Source organism: Mus caroli, unplaced genomic scaffold, assembly GCF_978045245.1.
Source record: "Mus caroli unplaced genomic scaffold, Mus_caroli_1 scaffold_15, whole genome shotgun sequence".
Taxonomy (NCBI): Eukaryota; Metazoa; Chordata; class Mammalia; order Rodentia; family Muridae; genus Mus; species Mus caroli.
In genome coordinates, this window is record NW_028227270.1 from 79508103 (window position 1) to 79533260 (window position 25158).

At 43.6% G+C, this 25158-nt stretch overlaps 1 protein-coding gene across 2 annotated transcripts in view; it reads right to left on the reverse strand.

Moving 5' to 3' along the window:
* Positions 1–18043: 18043 nt before the first annotated feature.
* Tmem170b (transmembrane protein 170B) overlaps positions 18044–25158 on the reverse strand; it is a 32947-nt gene continuing 25832 nt past the window's right edge. Inside the window, exons 3-4 of one of the 2 annotated variants that reach the window (XR_015045437.1) lie at positions 24414–24946; positions 18044–23285 (exon numbers count right to left, since the gene is read on the reverse strand). Coding sequence is in view for 1 of the 2 variants with exons in the window: in XM_021180635.3 (XP_021036294.1) it covers positions 24816–24946 (131 nt within the window). In the remaining variant the exon portion in view is untranslated. Of the gene's footprint in view, positions 24947–25158 lie in introns of both variants that reach the window. The other variant, XM_021180635.3, reaches the window with a different exon arrangement.

A 25158-nucleotide genomic window follows, 5' to 3' on the forward strand; every position in this document is an offset into this window, starting at 1 on the left:
CAAGGAGGGTACCAGGACAAATCAAGTAGTGTTATAGTCCTTTTTCTTCCTTTCCCAGAGTTCCCAGGGCTTCCCTGTACCCCACCCTGGGCCAGCCAGGTCAAGGGCAGGAGCTGACTCCTGACTGGAAAGGTTGCCAATAGCTTCTGTTTTGTTCAGATATGGGTTTCCCTGGTTGGGCTGGGCCAGTGTAATTCCACGTGTAACTTCCCTGTGGCATTCTTTGTCTTCTATCACTGCTTCCAAGACCCTAAAATCAGGTGGTGACTGGCATTGTAAAATATACATACCATGGAAGGTTCTGGAAACTGACAAATGGTTCATGTTAGCCTCAAAGGCAGAACAGGACTCAAAACTACGATATTCTTCCAAGTATCCTTTTGCAGTCATGTGAGAGAAACTGTCAAAGTATGGCAAGCCCTGCTAGAGAGCATACAGTGAACAGAGGTGTGGAATGCTGCTTTCTGACTGTGGTGACAGGGATCAAGTGGAACATCCAAAGTGCACATGCCAAGCCACCTGTCCTCCCTTGTCACCATCTCCCGAATCCCCCTCCTGACTTGGACCCATCCTGGGACTCTTGTTCCCCTCAGGAGGTTCAGTGTCTCACCACAGATAAAAACCTCCATGGCTTCCTCAATGAAATCACCTGCCTCACCTGTATGGGTCAACTCTTATCATGGACGAATGTTCCAGAGTACAGTCCCTCACTACCCCATCCCTGACTACACCTTGTTGAGAGCTTTGCTATGTATACACAGATGCCCCTCCAATTCCCCACACTGTAAATTCCCCCTCCACACTCCACAGATCATTTGGCTAGTCCCTGCTTCGATACTAGAGGGCAACTGCCTGATTGAGGGAGGAGGAGGAGAGGGCGTGGTAAATAGGATGATATCAAAAAAAGAAGATGAGCACAGAATGCCACCGACATTTAGGAAACAGGAAGCTTCTAGAAGGGGGAACAGGACTATACTCCAGAGAACGGATTTTGGAGAGCATGAAAAAAGGCTTGGAAAGCAGTTTCTGGTTCAGCAGGAAAGACATTGCTATACACAGGACATTTGGGAGACTTGCTATACATGGGATGCCTGGACCCTTGCAGGACTCTTAAGCCCTGGAGGCTTCCTAGCCTTGAGTGTCCAGGGTTCAGTGAGCTCAACAGGACCCCCCAAGACAGGCAAGGTTTATATGTCCACTATAAACATTGGGCCATCAGTTTGTTCCCTGCAAGGGACAGCCATTTACTTCCTCACCTCTCCTTTGTGACCTAACAGACCTGCTTCTATCTGGCTCTTAATACTTTAGTGAACCCACCCTACATTGTATTAGGCAAAGTTCTCTAGTGGAGCAGAACTAGATAGGCAGGTAAGTAGATAGATGAGATAGATAGATGATAGATAGATAGATAGATAGATAGATAGATAGATAGATAGATGAATGGATGATAAGTATAGATAATAGATAGATAGATAATAAATATAGATGATGGATGGATAGACAGACAGACAGATGGATAGACAGATGATACAATGTAGATGACATAGGTAATAAAGGTGCTTGTTAGGTTGGTTTACATCATAAGGGCTAGATAATCCAACAATGGCTATCTGCATGTAGGAGAAGCAAAGGACCCAATAGTTTTGGAGTCCAAGAAGCTGGATGTTTTAATAGTTCCAGTCTAGCACCGAGAACCTGGAAATTCCTTGTCTCAGGTATGGAGCTCACCTTGAAAGGCTGAAGAACTTGGAGTATAATGTGAATGAGCTGTGGCTGCAGCAGGGGTAGATACGCATGCTCAAAAAGAAGTGAAGTCAGGTGTGTGCACACTGATCTTACCTTGAACTTCTTTTCTAGCAACTCCCAACCCTAGAAGATGTCACCTCTATTGAGGACAGGTCTTTCCATCCCAGTCCCGGTTTAACAAGTCAGTCCTCTCTAGAAATGGCCCCACAGACACACAGGAGCAAATAATGTCCTGAGTATCTCTCAGTGCAGTCAACTTGACAGCCAGGACCAAGCATTCATACCTTCTAGCCAAGAGTCTCCTAGGGGTTGTCTTAGTTAGGGTTTACTGCTGTGAACAGACACCATGACCAAGGCAACTCTTATGAAGGACAACATTTAATTCTGGCTGGCTTACAGGTTCAGAGTCTCAGTCCATTATCATCAAGGCAGGAGCATGGGAGCATCTAGGCAGGCAGGGTGCAGGAGGAGCTGAGAGTTCTCCATCTTCATCTGAAGGCTGCTAATGAAAGACTGGCTTCCAGACAGCTAGGGTGAGTGTCGTAAGTCCTACACCACAGTGACACACCTACTCCAATAAAGGCCATACCTCCTAATAGTGCCACTCCCTGAGCCAAGTATATACAGGCCATCACAGGGGTCACTAGCCTGAGCATGGCTGGAGCCAGTCCGATGAAAGGGACAGTGAGTTGGATGTGATAGCAGCCAGAAGCTTAACAACCAAAGAGCTAGTGATTCTTTATTATAACTGTGCCTTTAAAATCAAAATGGGAGGAAATGAATGGCAGATAGATGAAACCATTACTTCACAGTACGTTTGTATTTATAACTTCGTTACATTCAGATTCCACTCGATCTCTCCTGTGTGTGTCTGTTTTTCATTCATCCACGCTTTGCCCACCCGCGTTGAGAGACCGGTTCCACGCAGACACAGGGACCCAGAGGGTCTGCGGCAAACCTTTATTTGCTGATCATTCCTCAGACATGCTTGCAGAGGAATAGGAAAGTGGAATCAGCTATCGAGGTCATTCGTGAACTGGCTTCACCTCTGCTCCTTCCTAAGAAAAGAGCCAGTAGCAGCCACGCCAAGAATGAGAGCCAGGAAAGGTCCCTGGAAAATGGGACCTTCATTTCGGAAAATGAAGAGAGCAAAGCCACAAGAACTACGTTTTGACAATATGAACCCGCAGGTCATGGAACCTTTTAGTTCTTGGGATTTTAGGACGCAGGGGAGAAGAGATAGAACTGAGAAGTCTACAAAAACAAACAAACAAACAAACAATGAATGTAGAGAGAGTGCAAACCAGAGCCAAGCCTTGTCCACCCCATAATGTTACTGGGAATTGACTTGATGTGGGAGACAGCAGAGAATTTTGAAAACAAACTTATTATCAATGAACTTAGCAGAACACAGTATGCAGACAATTCAGAAAGTATCGTGGCAAAGCAAACCACCCAAGTCCAACAGAGCCAGGCTAGAGAGGAAGACAAAGAGGCACAAAAGGGAACAGGAACAGAGGCCTGGGGAAATAGACAGGGAGAGAAGGGAGAAGAGAGAAAGAAAGGGGAGGAAGACATCATGGGAATCCAGAATTTGCACGCACACACACTCTACCAAGTGGGGACATGGTTACACAAGAACAAAGCCCGAGTCTCACTCAGGCAGAAAGACAAGGTGCTGTCACCCTGACCCCACAAAGTAAAGCACAGGCTGGAGTGGTTCGACCTCTGGCTTGTCCCCACCTCCTGCCTCTGTGAGGAGAGAGCATTCTTTTGATAATTTTTCCTTTTCAAGGAGATAATACTCTCACCAAAAGGTCAGCCAGCTAAAAATATTCTTGCTCGGATTTTCCGTGCGCTTTTCTGCATGATTTCTCTGCTTTCAGTCTCGCCTCGGAGGAATGGCGGAAAGATTTTCCCACCTGCAGGGAATCATTTTCCAGGCACTGGTGCCAATGTTTGTCTTCTTAGTCTTCTTTCTTCCTTCATTCCACCCACTGCGGACTCACCAGTCAGTGTCAAAAGGACCAAAAGAATAAGTTTACTGCAAAAGAGAAAACAGAGTCAAAACAATTCTTTGGGGAGAGGGGGAAGGAGCCTTAGAGTCAGGGTTTTTTCCAGGTAGTCCTGGCTGTCCTGGAACTCTCCCTGTAGACTAGGCTGGTCTAGAACTCATAGAGATCTGCCTGCTTCTGCCTCCCAAGTTTTGGGATTAAAGGTGTATACCTACCATCGCCTGGCTATTCCTCTGACATTTTAAGGTCTAAAGCCAAGGTTCCTTTTTTTTTTTTGGCAATTCCCTTTAGGATAGCAAAGCTATTGACTAATGCACTCACTTTACATGTGCAGAATTAAAACCCTCTATCTTTGGAATGGGGTTCCCAGTTGCAGTGAATTAACCAATCGCCTGGAGGAAGGTGTAACAGTTCTCTATTCACCATAGCACACGCAAAGATGGCTGCCCCAAGATGCTACTTGGAATTCCTATTTATGGAATTACTTATTTGGGCTAAGACATAGGTTGCTCTTCACTGGAATCTTCCAGAACATCCTGTCCTCTGATTCTTTATCTATTCTTGATCACATAGTATGCCTTAGTCAGATTGCCGTTACTGTAACAAATTCCCGAGATAGATCACCTGCATAACAGGAAAGGTTTGTTAAGGCTCCAGTGGTCTGTTGGCTCTGCTGCTTTGGGCAGGAGCATGCCACAGAGGGGGGCTGCTCCCCTTGTGGCTGTCAAAAAAGCAATGAAAACAAGAGGCCTGGGGCTCAAATCCTCTGCAAGGTTAAACCCAGTGACCTAACTTTCACTACCTAGCAGGCTCCATCTCAAAAAGGTTCCTGCACCCCCAATAGTACCACAGACAGGTGGCCAAGCATTCAACAACATGTAGGCCTTGGAGGCACACCCCAGATACAAACTATATCACAGCCCAGAATTTAAATGCTCAGGGTAACTTAGTGTGATGGCTATTCCTGGTTGTTAACTTGACTACATCTGGAATGAACTACAATCAAGAAATGGAGGGCGCACAGGCTTCTAACCTGGATCTTGACATGGAGACCTTGAGGCATAGTGGCCATGAAAAGCTTAGGCCCTGGCAAGGCAGAACTTGCCTTTAATCCCAGGAGACTGAGGCAAGGAGATCTAGAGTTCAAGGTCAGCCTGGGACAAAACAAGTCCCAGATCCAGGCATGATAGGCCACACCCTCTGTTGGAGGCCTATATAAAGACATTGGAAGAAGGATTCACTCATCTTTGCCTGCTTGCACTTACTTGCCAGCACATCTGTTAGAACCTACTTCTACAGAAGACCAGCTGAAACAACTAGCCTCATGGGACTGAGCAACTACTAGATTCTTGGACTTCCCATTCACAGCTACCCATTGTTGGGTTAGTAGGTCTGCAGACTGTAGGTCATTACAATAAATTCCCTTAACATATAGAGATATTCCATAAATTCAGTGACTCTAGAGAGCTCTGACTTATACACTTGGCATCTATATTCTTGTGACAATTGCCCTACCTAACTTGGCTTGGAAATCACTTTTTGGTTAAGCAGGAAAGACTTCTACACAAAGGAGGTCTAGGCCTACTGGGCTATTAAGCCCTGCAGGCTCATTGTTTCCGTAGCCCAGCCCTGGGTAACCCCTTATGAGCAACACTCTCTGAGATGGAATAGCAAGATGTCAAATTCCTTTCATATCTGAGCAAATTTATGACCTGCTGTTCTTTCCCACTTGGAGCAAATTTCTCTCCCGACTTCCTTCTCTTCCTCCTGCCTCCTCTTCCCTCCTTTTCCTCCCTCTTTCTCTTCCTGCTTCTCTCCTTCCCTTCTTTTCTCTTGGCATTAATTTTAAAAAGTGTCTTTGTTTGCATGCCTGTCTCTCCATGACACACTCTTCTCTGTGTCACTCTTTATTCTTTTCAGGTCTTGACCAGTTTTAACAGCTCTGTGAGAAAAAGGCAAAGAATGCATCGTTATAGAGTTATAGATAAAGGTATTCTGACATCTGCTAGAGTGAGAAAGATCTTTGTAGTTGGAATGTTCCAAAGGAGAACAGAGACTGGACTCAACTCCAAATGTAGCAAGGGAGGTGGAAGATTCACACAGCTGAGGAGAAGAGTGAGGGATCAGTGAGTGGAAAATTACTCAAAGGAGACATCAGGGCAGGGTAATCTTGTGGATCTGCCTTAACAGGATCCTCTGCTAAGCCTGGGCTAGAAAGGCCAAGGTTATGAATACTGAGAAGTTTCTCTTTGCAACAGACAGACACCATTATACCAATACACAGCTGGGCACAATGCAGAGAACAGCTGATCATGGGGTGTCCAAGCCCAAGGGACACACACAATTATACCACTACTTTTACACTTAAGATTCAGGAGACATAGTAGGAGAGGAAGTGGGAATATTGTAAGGGCCAAAGGACCAGGAAATCTGGTTTGAGATTGTGTCAAGATGTTGAGAGAGAGAGAGAGAGCGAGAGAGAGAGAGAGAGAGAGAGAGAGAGAGAGAGAGAGAGAGAGAGAGAGGTTGAGAGAGAAAGCACCTTTGACCACAGACTATTCATAATTACCCCAAATCTCTTCTCAACTAGGTCTTGAGTTTGGGGCCAGTGTTCTGTGTGTCACATAAATTTAGCCAGAATTTGGCTCCATCACTCAGTTGAGAATTTTCCACCGTCTTAGTTAGGGTTTTACTGCTGTGAACAGACACCATGATTAAGGCAACTCTTATAAGGACAGCATTTAATTGAGGCTGGCTTATCTGATTTGAAATGCTCTCATTTGTCCCTGTATGTCAAAGTTTAGAAAAGAAAAGAATTTAAATAGAAATGAAGAAAGAGAAAGGAAGGGGAGGTGAAGGACAGGAAGAGAAGGGATGCCAGGGAGAGAGGGAACTATATCACTGAGGGTTTGTCCTTCTTCATGGAATGGTCAGCATGGGAATCCCCAAGTCTTGAAAGGGAGCCTTCCCGTTCTGTTAGTGGGAAGGTAATTCGGGGCAGTCACTATGGAAGATAGTATAGTGGATCTCAAGAAACTCGACATAGAACTGTCCTATGATCCAACCATCCCACTGCAGAAAAGATACTTTACAGAAATAAGAATGGTATCACGTGCCTTCAACCCTGTGTTTACTCCAGCATCATTTATGACAGCTAACATATGGAGACAACCTGAGCATCTACTGATGGCAGGATGTATAAAGTAAGTGTGGTGTACAGATGATACTATAGGGGGAGAAGAGGAAGAAGAAGAAGAAGAAGAAGAAGAAGAAGAAGAAGAAGAAGAAGAAGAAGAAGAAGAAGAAGAAGAAGAAGAGGAGGAGGAGGAGGAGGAGGAGGAGGAGGAGGAGATGATGAGGCAGAGAACGAAGCTGTTTGCAGCAATATGTTTCACGTGAAGTGAAACAAAGCAAGCATAGAAATGTAACCTCATGATCTATTGATGTGTGTCTATAGAAAGAACACTGAGAAGCAGAGAGCAGAAGAGTGTATAGGGCCAGGGTGTGTGCAGCAGTATAGCAGTATTAGAAAGATGTTGGTCAAAGGACCAGGAATGTGATTATACAGGAGAGTAAGGACAAGGGCTCTCCTGAGTAACACACATGACAGTTGGCAGAAAGGTACCGAGTGCCAGAGAAAGCGTAGATGTTAAATACTCTCACCATGAGTAAATATTGAATACCACTTATGTTACTTGGCATGACTTTACCATTGCATGATGCAAACGTATGTCAAAGCACCATGCAGTATACCAGAAATAATGCACATTGCTTTTCCTTGCCACTTATCTAGGGGAATGATAGATGGTGAATGGATACATGGGTGGATAGGTTTTCTATGTATGTACGCATGTATGTATGTATGTATATGTGTGTGTGTGTATCACTGAACACACCATAGTTTCCTTGAGAATAAGGTTACCCTTGTATGTAACTCCAATATAGTTATAAATCAGGAAATTTAACACCGATGTGACATTATAATCTATACTTGTACGGGATGATGGCTCAGTCAAGTAAAGTGCTCGCCTTGCAAGCACAGGGACCTGAATTTAGTCCCCAAATGCCTCACCTCAACCCCCAAAGAGTGTGGTGACATGCATTTGAGGTTCTGGCACCAACCTTGTGTGCAATGTGTACTTGTGTGCACATGTGTGAATGTCACAGAAGGAAGAAAGCAAAGCAAAGCAAACAAAAACCAAAGCCCATTTTAAACACAGTGGTGGGAACCATTAAGCAGAGACGGCTCAGCTACAGGCCTCAGATGCTATCTGATAACACTCGGAGCTTTTTGGTTGATGGACACTAAGGTTTTGCTAACACATTCCTTGTTTGTTTGTTTGTTTGTTTGTTTTCTTTTGTCTTGTTTCGCTGTCAGCCAGAGAATGTTAGGTCAGTCACCAGGGTGGTAGGCAAGGAAAGACTATTTAGAAGACCGAGGTTAGGCCAAGATAATGTAACTGGGCTCTGGACCCGCAACATTCCAACCTCTCCACCAGATCTGCTGAAGCTCTCATCAGTTAATCAGCCCTGTAGCAGGGCCATTGGGAGGGGCAGCGTCTCCCTGGGAACAGTGAGTTTTCAGTGTGCAGGTGTGAGGATGAACAGCACACACGTGAAGGGCAGAGAACAAACTCGGATGCATCCTTACCTCCACCTTGTGGTTGATGCAAGGTCTGCATAAGGCAGGCTAACTGACCCATGAGCTCCTAGACATTCTCCCGCCTCCACCTCCCATCTCACTGTAGGGGCACTGAGACTAAAGACATGTGCTACCACACCAGGGCGTAGACGGGTTTTCAGGCTGAAAGTCTTCATCACACTTGCTTGGCAAGAGCTTTATCCACTGAGCCATCTTCCCCAGCCCCTCCTTGAATTCAGTGTTGTCTCCCTTTGTTCTGCAGTGCTGGAAAAGACGTCCTGTGGGACGGCTGTGTGTCACTTTTCCCATCACTGTGACCAAATCCCTGATGAAAATGCCTAAGGGGAGGGAAGACTTATTTTGGCTTAAAGCATTCATTCCACAGTCACTTGGCCCCATGAGCTCTGGCTGAGCATCCGGGTATAGAAGGATATACGGAGGCTTTTCCTCGATTTTAGACACCAGGAAGAAGAGAGGACAATAGGAAGGAGCCAGGGAGAATATGACTCAAAGACCTGTCTCACTACTCCAGTGGCCTACTTCTTTCAGACAAACCTCACCCCAGAATGGCTTCACAGGCTCCCAGAATAGCGACAGCATATAGAGACCAAGTGTCACACTCCACACAACAGCGGTCCTCTTCCTTCAGGAGGCTCCTTATTTTTCTTTTGAGACTTTACTCCAAGACTTTACTTCTTTCTTCCTTCTCCCCTGGCCTCTTTCCTCCTGACCGAGGCATTTGCCCAGGCCCAGCCTTATCTACGAGAGGCTTTGATGCTAGGATCATCCAGGGACTGTGGCTTGTGGGAAACGTGGTGGACACACCCCAAGGAGTGATGGATCACATGAAGAACCTGCCTTTCACCCAGAAAGACTTCCGTTTCTAGACACAGTGAAGATGGAATCAATAGACCAGGGACAGAAATATCCCCTTGACCTGTACAAACTGCTTGCTCTGTGTCTCACAGCTAAATTCTCATTTTATGAGAGTTTACTTCTAAGCGTTTGCAACAGTTTTGGCCCCACATAGTTTCCATAGGATGGCCATTGGCAAGAACCCCCACCAGGCTGCCTGCTCTAACTACCTACCTTGGAAGAGGAGAAAAATAGAAACTACAAAAGCAAATTTTGTTTTGGAGTCGCAGGCTTGCATTGACAGACTGGGGTCAATTGGTTTCACCTCCTGTGATCTGCTGCTTTGCAGGGAGGTCACTGGGCAGATTAAGTTTCAGGACAACATCTTCTTGAGATAGCCCAGGTGGCTGTCTGCCCACAGCAACTAAACCTGATACTAATAAAGGAAAAAAAAAAAGATAGGTGAGGGTCTCATACCAACACAAACAACACAGGCTAACTTAATTATCATGCAAAACATACCTTGTTCTCCAAAGGGTTACTAAAAGATAGTATATTCCTAACCAAATATGGCTGCCTCAATGACATTTACTGTAGAATCAATTAATGAATGTTTTATAGTCACATAGCAAAAAGAAAACAAACAAAAAACCCAAAACCATCACCAGTCAACTCATTTACTCAATATACCTGGCCTGGGTACCAGATGGGGGTGTGAAGACATCAGGTAGGGAGGTTTTAACAAAGTGGGGAAATCTTTGCTACAGGTCCCAGACGTTGGCTGATGTCCTGCCCTGCTTAGCAGTTAGGTCAGCGGAAGCTAGTGGGCTGGAGAGCTGACATATTCCATAGGTTTAAAGGTTCCTCCTGATAGTTAAAGCCTGTCAGGTCAGAAACAGAGGTGGGTGATAAAAATGCCTATTACGGGGACTGAAGACAGCCAGTGATGCTTTTGGCTCTTGATCTGCAACATTCCAATCCTCCACTGTCACAGAAACTTCAATATGGTATCTAGTCTTTATCATAGGCATGGCGTTGGGGGAGGAGGCAGTGTTGGGCGGTGCTGCAGTCTAAGATAGAAAGAAAAACCATTTGCTCAGTGCCACACCATTCTCTGTTGTAGGTGATCAGTGCAGGGTGGGCTCAGAAAGGCTGGGTAACAAGTAGAGCAGGCAGCTGTGTGGCTGGGAAACTAGTGCAGAATACCCCCCTCCCTCACCACACACGCACACGCACACACGCATACACAAGTTCTCGGCTACAGAACATTTACAGGTGAGTTTTGCTCCACCGTTAGTTTCTTTTCCTTTTTACTATTTTATTTACTTTACGTGTGCATTTGCCTGAGTATACACATGTGGACCACATGTGTGGAGCACCTGTGGAGAAGAGGCATCGGATTCCCTGAAACTGGAGTTACCCATGGCTGTGAGTTATCCTGTGGGTGCAGGGAGACCAAACCCAGGTCCTCTGCAAGAGCAGCCAGTGCTCTTACCTGCTGAGCCATCTCCCCAGCCCCAAGTTCCATGGTTTCTTTTTCAGGCTTGTTCAGCCTTCCAGGAAATTGTTGGTGTAGCTTTGGAAATCATCTGATGTCCAAAGTTTTCCAGTCTCAAGGAAATTATGGTTTCCAAGGCTCAAAGAAATAATGTTACATTCCCAGCATCTAGTAATTGGCTAAGGTGGGATCAGATGGGGATTCTGAGAGGGAAACCTTTGATCTTTCCTACTATCAAGAAAGGAGATGCTGAAAAGATGATAGGGCAGACCGCAGACTCTGCTGTGGTTTGGATGTCCGTCCAGTGTTTGGGTATTGGAAGCTTAGTCTTCAAACCCATGGTAATGATATTTGTAGTGAGGACTTTGGGAAGTAACGAGGGGTGGCTGAGGTCACCAGAATGGGACCTTTCGGTATCACTGGCTTTAAGGAAGGAGAGAGGGCTGGGTTGGTCCCTTGCCTTGTCTTACCATGTGATCCCCTCCACCTTGCCACGATGCAACAAGTCCATCACTAGATGCCACCCAGCGCCATGCTTTGGGACTTCCCAGGGCCCAGAACTGCCAGCTAAATAAACCTACTCATTCTAAATGATTTGCTCTCTGGTATTCTGTCACAGCATGAACTAAGACAGCAATCCATCTCTCTTACCTTATAATTTTAGATGGAGATGTATTTTTTTTTCATAGAAAGTAGATTGGACAAAGCATTATTGTTCTGCCTGCAGTGTAAAGTCCAAACCCATTGTTCTGGTACTCTTGGCAGAACCATCCTGGTAAAAGCAAGGCTATTCTAAAGAGAGAGATTTGTGCCCCTCCCTGGGGTTATCAGACTACCAAACAATGGTCTCCAAGGAATTGGAATTTCCCCAGGAATCTCTTGCTGGGAAAAGGAGAAGACTGAAGCCCTAAAGCTGGTGCCAGCCAAAGGAGGGACTTGTTTCCCAGGAAGAGACTTCACATTATTCTGACCTGTCTGATGACCTTACTGGATAGACCGGAAGCCTAGACAATGATGGATCAGTGATGACTGGGGCTACGTCTAAATCCAAATCTCATGTCAGTACTCCAAATTCAGGGTGTCACTGTACTTATCTTCCCCACGTGGCCACCAGGAGTAAATCTCCTCTCTCTGCTTGTCACTAGTATTTGTTTCATTGTCTGTTGGTGACAAATGGCCAAGCCTAGCTCTTAGGGGACCAGGGTGAAAGATCTGGCCCTAAGAACTCTGGTGACATTGACTCTTGTAATGCCTATTCATTTTTGAGGCCCGCCTAGCACCATCTCCCTGTGAGTTTCAATCACTTTTATCTCATACCAAAAATGCAGGCCTCACATTTGGGTTCTTCTGCTCCATCCCCCCGGATGCTCATCTCTGTTATTTTCTTGGCTAAAGACCCCACATCTACTTTTAGAAAACTCATACTTCCAAGTCCAGTCACCAGGAAAGCCACCCATGCTCATGTCGCCCCCAGGAGCTCCTCTAGTTCCCAAATGCTATGATGCTCTTTAGCTTGTACCTCTCGTTTGACATGCACCAGATGCAACTCTGGATGTCTGAGTGTCCCTACATTTACAGGCTATTGAGTTAGGACATGGATAACCAGGGCTAGCCAACAGGCTTGTTTCTGGAAACACAAGTTAGGGAATCCCAGGCATAGATATGCCAGGCATGACATCCTAGGACTGGGATGGTGCTAGTGTTCAGGAGCCTTGCAGAGAGCAATAAAAGAGGTCGGCCAACACTGGAAGACAAGAAAGGGGCAATACTGAGTGAGGGGTCTGGGTGAAAATGGATGGTCAAAGCCCTGGTTTAGGTTAGAGGGCTGGAGTTTATTTTTGAGATGGGGAGACCATGTTGAACTTTTAAAATATGCTCACAACACTTTCAAAAAACCAGAGGGCGAGTTGGGGAGATGTTTGATGTTTTCCTGAATATTCATGGAAATTAAACAAAACTGGAAAGGGTCTTAAGCTCTTTCTACCATCTTAAATATACATATTTAAGTTGTGAATCTCTAAGATAGGGGTATAGAGGCCAACCGTATCCATTTTGGGCTGATACTTCTGTGCAAAAGCCTCTCATTCCATGCCCTTTGGAACATGTTTAATGAATGCTATTTACATTTAGTCTGATCCACGTTTAATTGTTTGTTAAAAAAAATAGGGAAAGATTGGAGAATTTTAGAGATATATGTTTATTTTGCCAAATTTTACTGTGTTAAAAGCTAGTATTTTGGGGCAATTTTTGAACAAAAGAATGAGGCCAGTCCAGATTAGGAGTAGCCAAAATCACCAAAGACTTCTTTGAGGTATATATGCATTACAAAGTTGGAATCCCACCAAGTGGTGTTTTTCAAATTGCTTTCATTTTTTTTTTCAAATTTCATTATCTTCCAGAAATTAAAACACTGAATAGATATTGAAGAATAAACCAATTCTTACTTATTTTCTTCCACATTGTTCAGATTTTCAATTATAAGAAAAGCCCTGCTTCCACACTGGGGCTAACCTCAAGGGTTCTTTGGTTCATTTTGGGGACAGTTCTTTTGGAAAGCCCACATCTAGTTTCTTCTTACTTTAATTCTCTTCTACACTGCAAAGTGAGAAGAGCCTTGTGTCATCACAGAAATGGTGACTGAAGTCAGGTAGACATATTTGAAGCGGGGAGGGGGGACATTTTAACATAGAATGTGATCCATGCAAGATAATACCATTCAACATGAAAGAGAAATTCTCTAAGGGTTGCCTGTCAATCTATTATCTCTGCCCCCATCCCCTCCTACAATAGGAGAGATGACATCATGTTGAGCTAGTCTTTATTTGGGGACATCATTGTAAGCTAAATTCCAGCCTAACCTTTTAATGGCTTCTCCATGACAGACTCTGACACCACAAATGGATCCCGTTGTCACAACTGATATGTTGTCGTTTGATCCTGACAGGAGCTGCTCAGCTCGCTGCTCCCTTTTTCCACCAGAGCCATGGAGCCAGCTGCTGACACTCTTCAGGCCCTGTCCCGCAGACATCTCTCAAACACAGGATCCCACTACTGTGACAGTCAAAGGATCCTTTAGTTCTTTAGTCTATGCTGAACTCAAAATAACTACAAAGACTAGTTCTGACTTAGTGATTTTATTTTTCTGATCCAGCTAGCCAGTGCTACACATTGACAGTGAAGAAGAATTAAGAGTCTGGAGCCCATACAGGTTTTATTTATGAAGGAAAACAGTCTGGTTAGTTAAGGCCTTGAATAAATACAGGGATACTTTTACGAGTCCACGGACACTGGTGTGTAACCATGATGAAGGGACTGGGTAACTGCCCCACCCCTAGCACGATCAAACAGAATTCCACCCGAGTCTCAGGTAGGCCTTTCTGCTTTCTTTACAAAGGGTTAAGATGAAGCTTTAAGGCATGTAGAAGAGCTGGACTCAGGCTGTCCAGGAAATAATCCATGCCCAAAGAACCCACTGGCCCCCGAGGCTTACCAGAGTCCAGACAAGGGCTGCTGTAGTCACTGTAGGGTGGCCCTCAGAACAGACTTTGTTTAACCAGCTGCCCAAGTTCCATGAAAGACCTTTGTTTAACAAGTAAATGTATTCTGGACAGAAAAGCAGGAACAAAACACACATTGGGGTTTATCCCCATGGAAGAATGCTTTCCTGGTGTGCACAAAGCCCTGGGTTGCAACCCAAACAGGACCAAAAAATTCCCTAAATAAACAACAATAATACTTTCCGAGTAATATCAGACTGGGAAGATAAAATGAAGCATGTTGAAGAGATTTGACATTGAAGGTTGGGAAACAGCAGAATTACTGCTCTGCCAATAATAGCAGCTTTTATATTTCTCTAGGCACACATGAGAACAAACACACACACACACACACAACGGGGGTGGGGTGGGGGAGAGAGAGGTTATGATTTAAATTTGAATTTCTCTTGCCTTCTCATTGACCTTGAAAAACCAAGTAGCTCAAATTACACATGCTTGAACTGAATCTGTAGAGACTAACGTTTCAAACATAGTACTGGTGTTGAGGGTAGAGTTAGGGTTAAGGCTGGAGCTTAGGTTAGTGTTGAGTTCACAATGACAGCTCAGTCCCAGTCCAGGGATGTAAGAGAACGCACCTGTTCAGATGGTGTTACACAAAGCACGGCAGCTCAACCTCTGAGAAGAGAAGGAGAGTTCATTTACTTTGGGGAAGTAGACAAGACATTAGGTTTAAAATGGAGGCTCATGTCCACAGAGGTCAGCCCAGAAAGGCGACTAGGTCTCTCCTTTGGGATAAATCTCACCCATTTCTGTAGGGTGCCCTACTACCTTCTTTGTATCACTGTTTGGAATCACCCAATGGCACTAATCCCAACATAAAGAGACAAGGAAGGAACAGCAGGCTTATGAAAACTCTCAGGTCCTCTTCTCAAGGTGTCCTGACCACAGCTGGAAGCGCCTTCCGTGTTTGTCTGCACAGTCCCTACAGAGGTCAGAGCACACTGTGTAATGTGCTGTGTGCTTTTCAAGTCAAAAAAGCTCTGGACATAAAAGCACCTGCCCTTCGGGGGTCCGAGCTATAGTTATTTCTGTACAACAATACACAAAGCCAACAGCAACAGGATCTGAGGTGGCTGGTGACCTGGTGGCACAGCTGACAGGCACGTCATGCCTGTCCTTCAGAGGACCTCACTAAAGTCACTGCTGTGGCTTCCTCAGCGTGGACATATTTGGTCTAGGGAATGCAAGGAATTTGCTGGCTGAGCAAGTTCATCCATTCTGCTTTGTAAGGCTCCTCTCCATAACTGTTTCTAAAAAAAGAAAGAAAAAAAAATCCCCCAGCGGGCTCTGTCGCCAAAGTAGCACCCTGGTCAAAGGGGACAGTTTAAGTTTGAAAGAAATTTCTCAAAATGCACCGTACCTACTCCCCAACACTGAATCTGGTTCTTGCTTTATTACCACTCCCTAAAATTACTGTCTGTCTGTCCTGAAGACAAATAAATGGCTGACAGAGGAAGCATATTATAGGTTGAATATAGAAATTATTCTGGGTTTACTGATGTTTAAACTGAGAGTCACAGAAACTGATCATGGCCATGTTAAAGCAACGGATGGCAGACCAGGACTTGATAGGCAACTGTCATGGTGCTGTAAGGTTGTGGAATATTTGTAGTAGACTTCTTCCCGCAGACACTATGTAACTGACAGTTGCTACATACTATACTCAATTTGATAAAGTATCATTAGGCAATAAGTATTTGAATTAAAAAATACATAAATCAAGGCCAGGCTAGTGACATAGTTTAAAAAAACAACACATTATTACAACTAATGTGAAATTTTCTATTTGGAAATAACCCTCAACAGTGTATCTTAAACATTCTTAAGAAGTAAAAATTGATCAATAATGGCATGCAGAAACCATGCTTTTTCTCATGTTTAATTTACTCACGAGTTAAAAAAAAAATTAGCCGTGTCTTAAGGGAATAAGCCCAAAAGCACAAACTAAATTAATCTGGATGCCTAAGTAGAAAAAGGTGGAACGCCTCTGCCATCTAGCGGCAGAATGTAGCCTGGCTATTAAGCCACCCAACCCAATTCCCTCTATAAATTTTCCTCAGGACTACGAGCCCAAGACTGACTCTGGTAACAAAAAAATAACAAAACTTCAGTGCACGTAGACAGTCCTAAGAGGTAGAGATGTTTCTCAAGTGTTTCTGGAGGTAGATCCAATTTCTCTCTGAGAGATCCACCATGGGGTTTGTTGATCTCCTTCATTGTCCCTAAAAACACAGACCTTGTTCATCCCTAACTTAGGTGTGCATACCCATTCAGTGACAGTGAGTCTGAGCTGGTCTCTCCTGCCTGAGCAGGCCTTGTCCTCCACAAGGCGGCTTGGAAGAGGACTCAAGTGTCTTTTTTTCTGGGTTTTCTATGTCTCTGATCTTGTCTGAAATTTAGGGTCTTCTCGCAATGCTCAGCTGATATAAAATATTGAAGGATACTTACCCGTTTCAAAAACATTTCAAAATATTACTCTGAGCCCAAGAAAGATAATACAAAGTAATAAACATTGTGTGCATTTGTGCAAGATGTACCTCCGGTCTCAAGTTCCTGTTTGGTTGGATTGGGTTCACAGTCTGTGTGGAAAGGTATTCTTTTTTTGGGGGTGAGGGGGGAATTCAAGACAGGGTTTCTCTGTGTAGCCCTGGCTGTCCTGGAACTCACTTTGTAGACCAGGCTGGCCTCGAACTCAGAAATCCGCCTGCCTCTGCCTCCCGAGTGCTGGGATTAAAGGCGTGTGCCACCACGCCCAGCTGGAAAGTTATTCTTATGGTAGAATGAGAACATCTTCTGTTCCAAAAGAAAAGGAAAGTACATTCAGTTTAGTAAATGTAAGAATTAGATAAACACCAGGACACGTGAAAATTGTCTGCATCCTTAACATACAGTTAGGCTACTTTTTGTCCCAGCGACATTCAGAGGGAATGGCTCTCTGCTCCCTCCTCAAGAGGATGGTTAGCCTGGCATCTCCCTCAGCAATCTTTTAAGAACTCTGACTACATTTTGACTCTCAGGTTCCATATTCCATGTATATGTGTGTCAAGGCCAATGACAGATGCCTTCCCATCACTCTCCATTTATATCTGAACCTTCTCCACCATATGGGTACTGGAGACTGAACTCAGGTCATCAGATTCTGTGGCAAGTGCCTTCATTCACTACCCATCTCACTAAGGATACCTTATTTTTAGAGACGGTCTCTACTGGACCTGGAACTTATCAATCAGGACTGGCTAAGGAGCAAACACAGGGAGCCTTTTGTCTCTGTGACCCTACATTTGATGTTTTACATGTGTGCTGGAGCTCTGGATGCAACCAGCATTACTGACTGAGCCACCACCCCAGTCCTGTGACTTCATTTTTAGAATAGTGACTTGTAGAAATAAATGCGTATGTGACCCAGGGTTGGTTTAGGACAAGATTGGTTACCAGCAAATATAACAGTTAACTAAACTGTCTTTCAACCTGCTGCTTAACCTTTTCAACACTTTCAAAGTCCACAGGTGAAACTGGCCCAGACAAAACTGACAGAAGATCCAGAGAGGCCATGAAGTTTTATTTTCTATGGCTTTTGTGGAACCAGGGATTGGACCCAGGATCTTACAGATGCAGGCAAACTGCCTCCAGACCACTCCACTGGTGTATGATAACACAGCGAGTCCGCTGTGAACGAGGTGGGAAGAGACAGGATGGAAATAAGCCAAGAGTTCAGCACTGTATAGTTTTTAAAGACAGGTTTATTTATATATATAAGTGCATGAAATTGAATACAGAAACTTTATTAAAATACTGTATATTACAAACTTTAATCCAATAAATTCTGTGTAATGACACTGAAGTGCTGGATTCACTTTAACAGATGTCCTGTGTGTTTTCAACAGTTCACCCTGTATATTACAAAGAGGAGAGCCATGTGCAGATGGATCTCAGAAGTTGTCCTGGGACCAGACGCAGATGGTGTGAGTTGTGCATCTTTTCTTTACAGCTGTGAATTGAACTGCACTCTTATCTTCTGAGGCCAACTTTCAAGAATCAAAATAACTTGCATATGTTTATTGCTGCCCTTTGAAGAAAATGTGTGGTGAAAAATAATTTAAAATAAGGACCAGCATCTCTGAGGCTAACATGATGCTTACTGCGATTAAAATACTTAAAATTCACTGCAAAATTTGTGTCTCCAGGGAGTTATGCTATATACACAATGAGATTTGTACATGACTTGGGAAATAAAAAAATCGCTCATATAAAATTAAAAATCAATAGTATACACTATTTACAACCTGTTAGGTATTACATATAAACATAGTTGAAATAATCCTTCAGAATGAAATTGTTTTATGTAAACATGCAACACACACACTCATACAGTGTAGTTTATAGTCTTAACAGAAGGGGAAGTCATTTTCACATAACTCGGGCACCTCACCAAACACACTTTTGTCTGAGTATCACCCTCCAACGTCTAGTCTTCCTGTCTTAGCTTCACAGTACATTTAATATTTCTATTGTAAAAATAAATCCCTGATGGTAAACATATTTCTAAAGGTTACATAAAGTGTCTGCCTTTGTAACTACAATATTAAACTAACACTGTCCACACAGGAATCTCTAGTTTACCTAAAACTCAACTTTAAAATCCCACATTTGTTTGTCTACATTTTTCTACTTTCATACTTACTTGGAAAAAAAGAAAGGGAAAAAAGGAGAGGAAACTGCCCCCGTGTGGTGAAGGGCTGTAAAAGCAGCTGTGGCCTGTTATAGTCAGTGGCTAATGTCTACGGAGCCGGAACTGTAAAGAATAAGTAGCTGGACTTGTCTCAGTGGCCCACTGTAAGCTCTGGGATCTCTCTGCAGGTGGTGTGCACAAAGCCAGCTCATTGGCCAAACCCCAGTCCTCCCTAAGTCCACTTTGCAAAAGATTCTTAACTTTCAAGGCACTGAGATATCATTTAGCTTTTAAAAAAATTATACTGTGGTTTAGCTAAATGGTTCATCAGTGGGCTGGCTGATAGTTTCTTAGTATCTGCTAGAGCAGCTATACTTGTGCTACTTAAACAAAGCCATGTTATCATATAACTAAAGCTGCTCTCTCATCCTAGGACATCTTAAGGCAGGGGCTAATACTTGGGCTAGAAGCACGGGTGAGCATTCTGCCAGATCATATGGTGACAATGAGCTGAGGGGAGCGTCCTACTTGTTCATGAAACAGGTGGAGCTCATGACTAAAGGTGTGCACAGGGGAAGAGCAAGAGTGCCCCATGGAAAACACAGCTACTATCATAAGCACTATGAAAAAAACCCTAGGCAAACAAGAGTATTTTTCTTTCTAGGAAGAAAACTTTAAAAAACTATTCTATTCCAACCACTTTCCGAGATGAAACGTAAACCTTTTGATTGAAAAAGGAGGAGCCATGCACAGTGGTACACATCTGCAATCCTGGTACCTGACAAGCTGAGACAGAAGGATCACAAGTTCAAAGCTAGTCTGGGCTAGAGTGAGACTCTATCTCAAAAATATAAAACTTAAAAAAAAAGAAAGCAACAACCAAACCAAACCAAAACCTTTAAACATCAGTAGCGTTCTCAAGCCTCTGAACAAGTGAATGTCTTGAAAAGAATCCCCAGTGTACGTCTAGGAGGGCAGTGCTGTGCTCGTCGGGTGGGTCCAGATGATCAGCATCAGAGTATGGAGCTAGGCATTCCCCAAAGGGAAAGGCTGTGTCATGGAGCCTACACAGCAGGTGTGGGTGCAGGACATCATCCAAAGGAGAACAGGAGCATCACATGGACTCTCTGCCTACCCCACCCCCAGCCCTGTGCCTTGAATGCATCCTTTTCAATGAGATAACCACAGCATAAACATGGGCACTGAACAGTCTCTCTGCACTAGCACGCCAGCTTCTGTCAAGAACTGCACACATCTAAGTTAGGATGTATGACATCTGCTTTGGAAAGGAGAGAGATTGTTAGAGAAACTGCTAAATATGTTAGTTTGCAAATCCCAAAAGGCCATTATATATGTTCAATACATGTGCCACACATGTAGGTAAAGAATGTGAAAGCCGATCTAAATGAAGAAATGATTCTGCATCCCAGCTCAGCTTGCTCAGAAAGGTAAGTGCTGCCAGTGCCCTCAGAAAGATGTAGCAGTGCAGCACCCTGCTTCCTGAAAACATTTCACATAGGAAACATTAATTTCTCCCAAACAGATTCCAGCTAGATGCTAAGATAGGCAAATTCAGAAACTAAGCCACCACCCAGGATCACCTACAGAAAACAGGGATCCTCAAGGGAGGACAAGTCCCCCCTACAAAACGTGCCATGAGCTCCTGTGTTTTGTAGAGCCCACACTCACTGGACCAAGGCATGAGCAAACTTCTCTCTCCATGGTGGCTATGGTCTTAACAGGATGGAGGAACTATGCTTGCAAACACAGAGGGTTTTCATATGCTCTTGTTTTGTGTATTAGCCTCTCTAACATCCCCCACTTTGAATTTCCCTCTGTTACAAATGGCATTGCACATTCAAGAAACATTACATTTTAAAACTGAATAATGCCCTTTATATCCTGAACAGTTTCAAAGGATGAGAAATTATGGATAACTAGGAGACTACTGGATGACTGTCAAGTCTAACCACCGAGAATACAGCCCCCTGATTTTAAAAAGATTCAGTAACTACCCAGTCATACTCAAGCTATGTTACCATACTTCTCTATAATCTAAAGCCATCATCAGAAATTCCTCAGTAATGTTTCCATATTCTTTACGTCACAGCGACAGATGACCAGGAGGGGCGGGAGCTAATACGAGGGCAGTACTTTGCATATGGGACCCAGTCAAAGGATGTTCTGAGTCAAACCAAAAAGAGCAAGTAGGAAATGGCAGTGGAGGAAATGCTGGCCACACCCATTCTCTCTACATTAACCAGAGGTGACCAGAACCTGTAATATATTCCTATTTACCCATCACACCCATCATCATCAACTCCTCAAAGTCTCCTTAGAAAAGTTATCTGTTGATTTTAAGGGGCAAAGAGGAGGTAATGAAAGTAAAATTATATAAAAGTCTTTTTTCTTTCAATATATAGAAAAAAATTAGAAATGAAGGTGAATTTCATAAAACCCAATGGTTATGGCAAAATATAACTTTAGAATTCTACTGACTTACTGTCAGAAACATACTGTCTACTCATAGGAGGTATTAATCAATTCAAAGGGAGACCTAAAGCTGAGAGTGGTTAAATGATACTCAGACCAAAGTGAACCACATGATGGAGCATGGACTGCAGTCTCTCCCATTGGCTTAGAGTCTGGTTCCTGTCAGAGCAACACCTAAGACACTGAAATGTCCAACTCAGAGGATGAGATGGAAAAAGAAAAATGAGGTCCGGGGAGGGAGAAAGGATGAGTCTCAGGAAGTAGTAAGGTACTATCCAACCTTTTTAGAGTTTGAAACTGCTTGTCCAGTTCCTGGTAGAGTCTGAGGAAATCCTATTTCAGCCATCCTTGTACACAGGAGATCTATAGAACAGAATTCAGCAAACTGAGCTAAGTGGTGAGTACCAGCCTAGGCATCTCAAAGAGGCCACCCAGCCTTCCACGCTCTGAATGGAAGGCCCTGGAGGCACTGTTTTCTATAGCATCCTCAGATCTTAATTATCCTTGTTCTTCACAACACACCTAATTTCCCTTCTTTCACCCAAAAAAAAAAAAAAAAAATCCCCTGAAGGCTTAGAAAAGGAGCCATGGAATTCTGTGTTTTGAATACTAAGAAAGAATCCTGGGTAAGCCTTTACCACTGGCTGAGCTGACACACATGAGGATTTGAGTTAACCATGTCTCCCGAGAAGCTGATGGAACTGTATCGTTATCAGGCTGCACTCTTGGTCACATGAGATGGGGTGCTAAGGAAGAAAATGTGCTGCTAATCCACGGCTGAGCTTGTAAGAAAATGGAACTGACTATGTCAGTGAGGGCTTTTGTCAGATCCAAAACCTTAAATACCCTCCAGTCTATTTGAAAGATCATTTAACCAAACAAATGTATCAACTTCTCCAGAAGAACAGGAAAATGTTCATCAAACAAAGCTTTCCAATTGGACTGTATTCTTCATATATAGCTATCTATATATGTATATATAATGATATACTTATGTGTATATATATATATATTTCATTAAACACTTTGTCTCTATAAGAAACAGCTTCTTGAAAACTTTACCATATAAATAGATATATAGACAGTTTCATAAATCCACACTACTCAATTGCAGTTCAAAATACCAAGAGTGATAGTTACACAAAATCCCAATGGAAAAAACTGAAGAAACTAAAAATGCCCATCAAATTAAAAGTGCACACACGAACACAATTCTTAATGCAAATTAGCTTGACAATGAGATGACCGCAGGACAGTCTCTAAAGTGGTAACTAACCCCCTTAGACTTTCACCCTAGAGCACAAAACAAGCGCAATTCTCTTTGGTCCATTCATTCACATAGTCAATGCGTCAAGGTAATTTTTAGTTAGTTTTAGATTTGAACAATGGGCTCTGTATTACTTTAACATGATAACTTTCTCAGATCATAAGATAACCACGTTAACACAAATATTTGTTCTGTACACAAGTCAATGTCAGTGACAGTTAAGTCTCACGCTGGCACACAAAGCTCTGAGTTGCTGACAAGAGCAAAGCCAGCCAAACAGGAGAGAGAACTGGGGTTACCGGGAAAAGATGCTCACGTTTAAGTTTAGAAAACAGCAAGAATACAAGAATGCATGGGCAGAGCAGCAGGCCTGGGCACAGCAGAAGGAATCCATTTCAGACTTGTTCTCTGACATCTCTAAGGATATAGCTTTGCTTCTTGGTTGATTTGGGGGTTGTTAAATTTCCAAGCCATGTTATTAGTAAGTCTAAGTTGGCTGATGCACCGGCAAAGCAGCTCCTCCAGAAACTGATAATGCATTCTCTGTCAGAGAAAAGGGGCAGGGATAGTAAACGCCTTCAACCAAACTAAGTCAAGGAGCTCAAGGTGCTGTGCTATTCTTTAGATTACCTATAAATTCATAATTTCTACAATGGATCTTCCCTTAAGTTAGCACATTTGTAATTACAACTGGTTATCACACCACACACACACACATACACACACACACACACTCAGTTCAACCAGGGTCTGTACTTTCCCAACTTCCTGTATTTGTAATAAACAACTGTGTTTTTCTAAACCTCCCAAAAGGTTTTATAAACAAAGTACATTTCCACTGATAATGAATGTGACCTGAGACTCTATTCGACTCAGGTAATAACTTAGAATCACAAAGGTAAACCACACCGCTAACACCCCGCGTAGGTAAAGGTTCTGCATTGTCTTGATATACTCAGACTAACTGCCAACTTGAAAACAATCCACTCAGTCCCCCAGTCTTCCCAAGTGTAATTTTCTCCCTGCCACATACACAGAGGGAGACAGTTTACTGCTCTTCCTATGTAAGGTACTTATTATTTTCCTATAAATGAAGCATTCTTAATCCCAGAGCCTAATTTAGGCCACTCTCTAAGCAGTTAGTACTACAGAATCCAAGACACTCAAGACACGTACACGGTACACACAATCCCACTGCAATGAATTAGAATATTCTGTGAGATGGAGGCAAAAACCTTTAGAAGGGTTGAAGAATGCAACATGCATTTTAGACTTTTCCTTACAAAATTTATAAGAAAAATGTAAATTATATTTTTATGACACACAAGTGACAATGTGTTTGACTCATAAAGGTTTGATCCATATAAATAGAATATGATATATGAGGGAAACTATGAAAGGTGTAGGTTACTGAAAAGTATGCACCCTACAAGTCTGAGTCCATAGAACAGCTCAGCGAGTCCTCCATGGAGGAGACCAGTGGTTTTCACATAAATTAAATAACAACACAGAGACATATTAAAGCCCCAAGTCCCAGAACACTCAGCTTAACAAACCGAACACCATCCTTGGTATTGAAAGCCCACTATCCAACACTCATGGGATTAACATGACAAAGCTAAGCCTGGCTACGTTACCTGAATCCATGTCAAGTATACTCACAGCACTCACCTATGTCTACACTTGCAAACTGTCACATGATCAATGTTAACAGAAAGGAAAGTTTGGCACATAGATCAATTTCTCAAAACGTTCCTGTAACTTAACACAACACTGTTGAGAACGACGATTTCAACACCAATGTTAACCTGATTGGCAACTAAACAAGGTGCTTCTTCTTGCAGCTTCACAGAGTGTCTTGTGCACCTTGCCTGGGATGGAGGCACGTAAGGTGCAGTGCGGTAGTGCAATCGTTTGGACGCCAGAGGGCAGGCTTTCCACACGGCTCAAGGTCTTCCCTAGGTTTTTCTTGCTGGGTCCCTGCTTGTACCACTTCATTTCAGCTGGCTAACCACACATTTCCGGGGACTATGTCCACCCGTTTCCTTAGTGAAGAAGACATTCCCTCAGAACTCAGAGTGTGGCGAGGATCCTTGAAAAGGAGATGATGAGTGTCAGCACAGTCTGCCCCACGCCCCACACCAGGGCTTCCAGTGGGGCCATGTTCTTCCCAGCCACTCTGTAGATGCCGGCCACTGCTGCACCTGAGAGGGAAGCAGAGCAGAGTCATCCAGGGCCCCACCTGCCACACACGCACGGCTGCCCGCCTTTCAGTTCACCTAAACAGAAAACCTCCGCACTCTTCACCTGACTGAGGATCTCCTTCTCCACACGGCTGGTTAACCTTTACCAAACCCCACAGAACCACACAACTCAAGAACGGTGCTTTTAACGGAACGCTACAGTCCACAGTTCA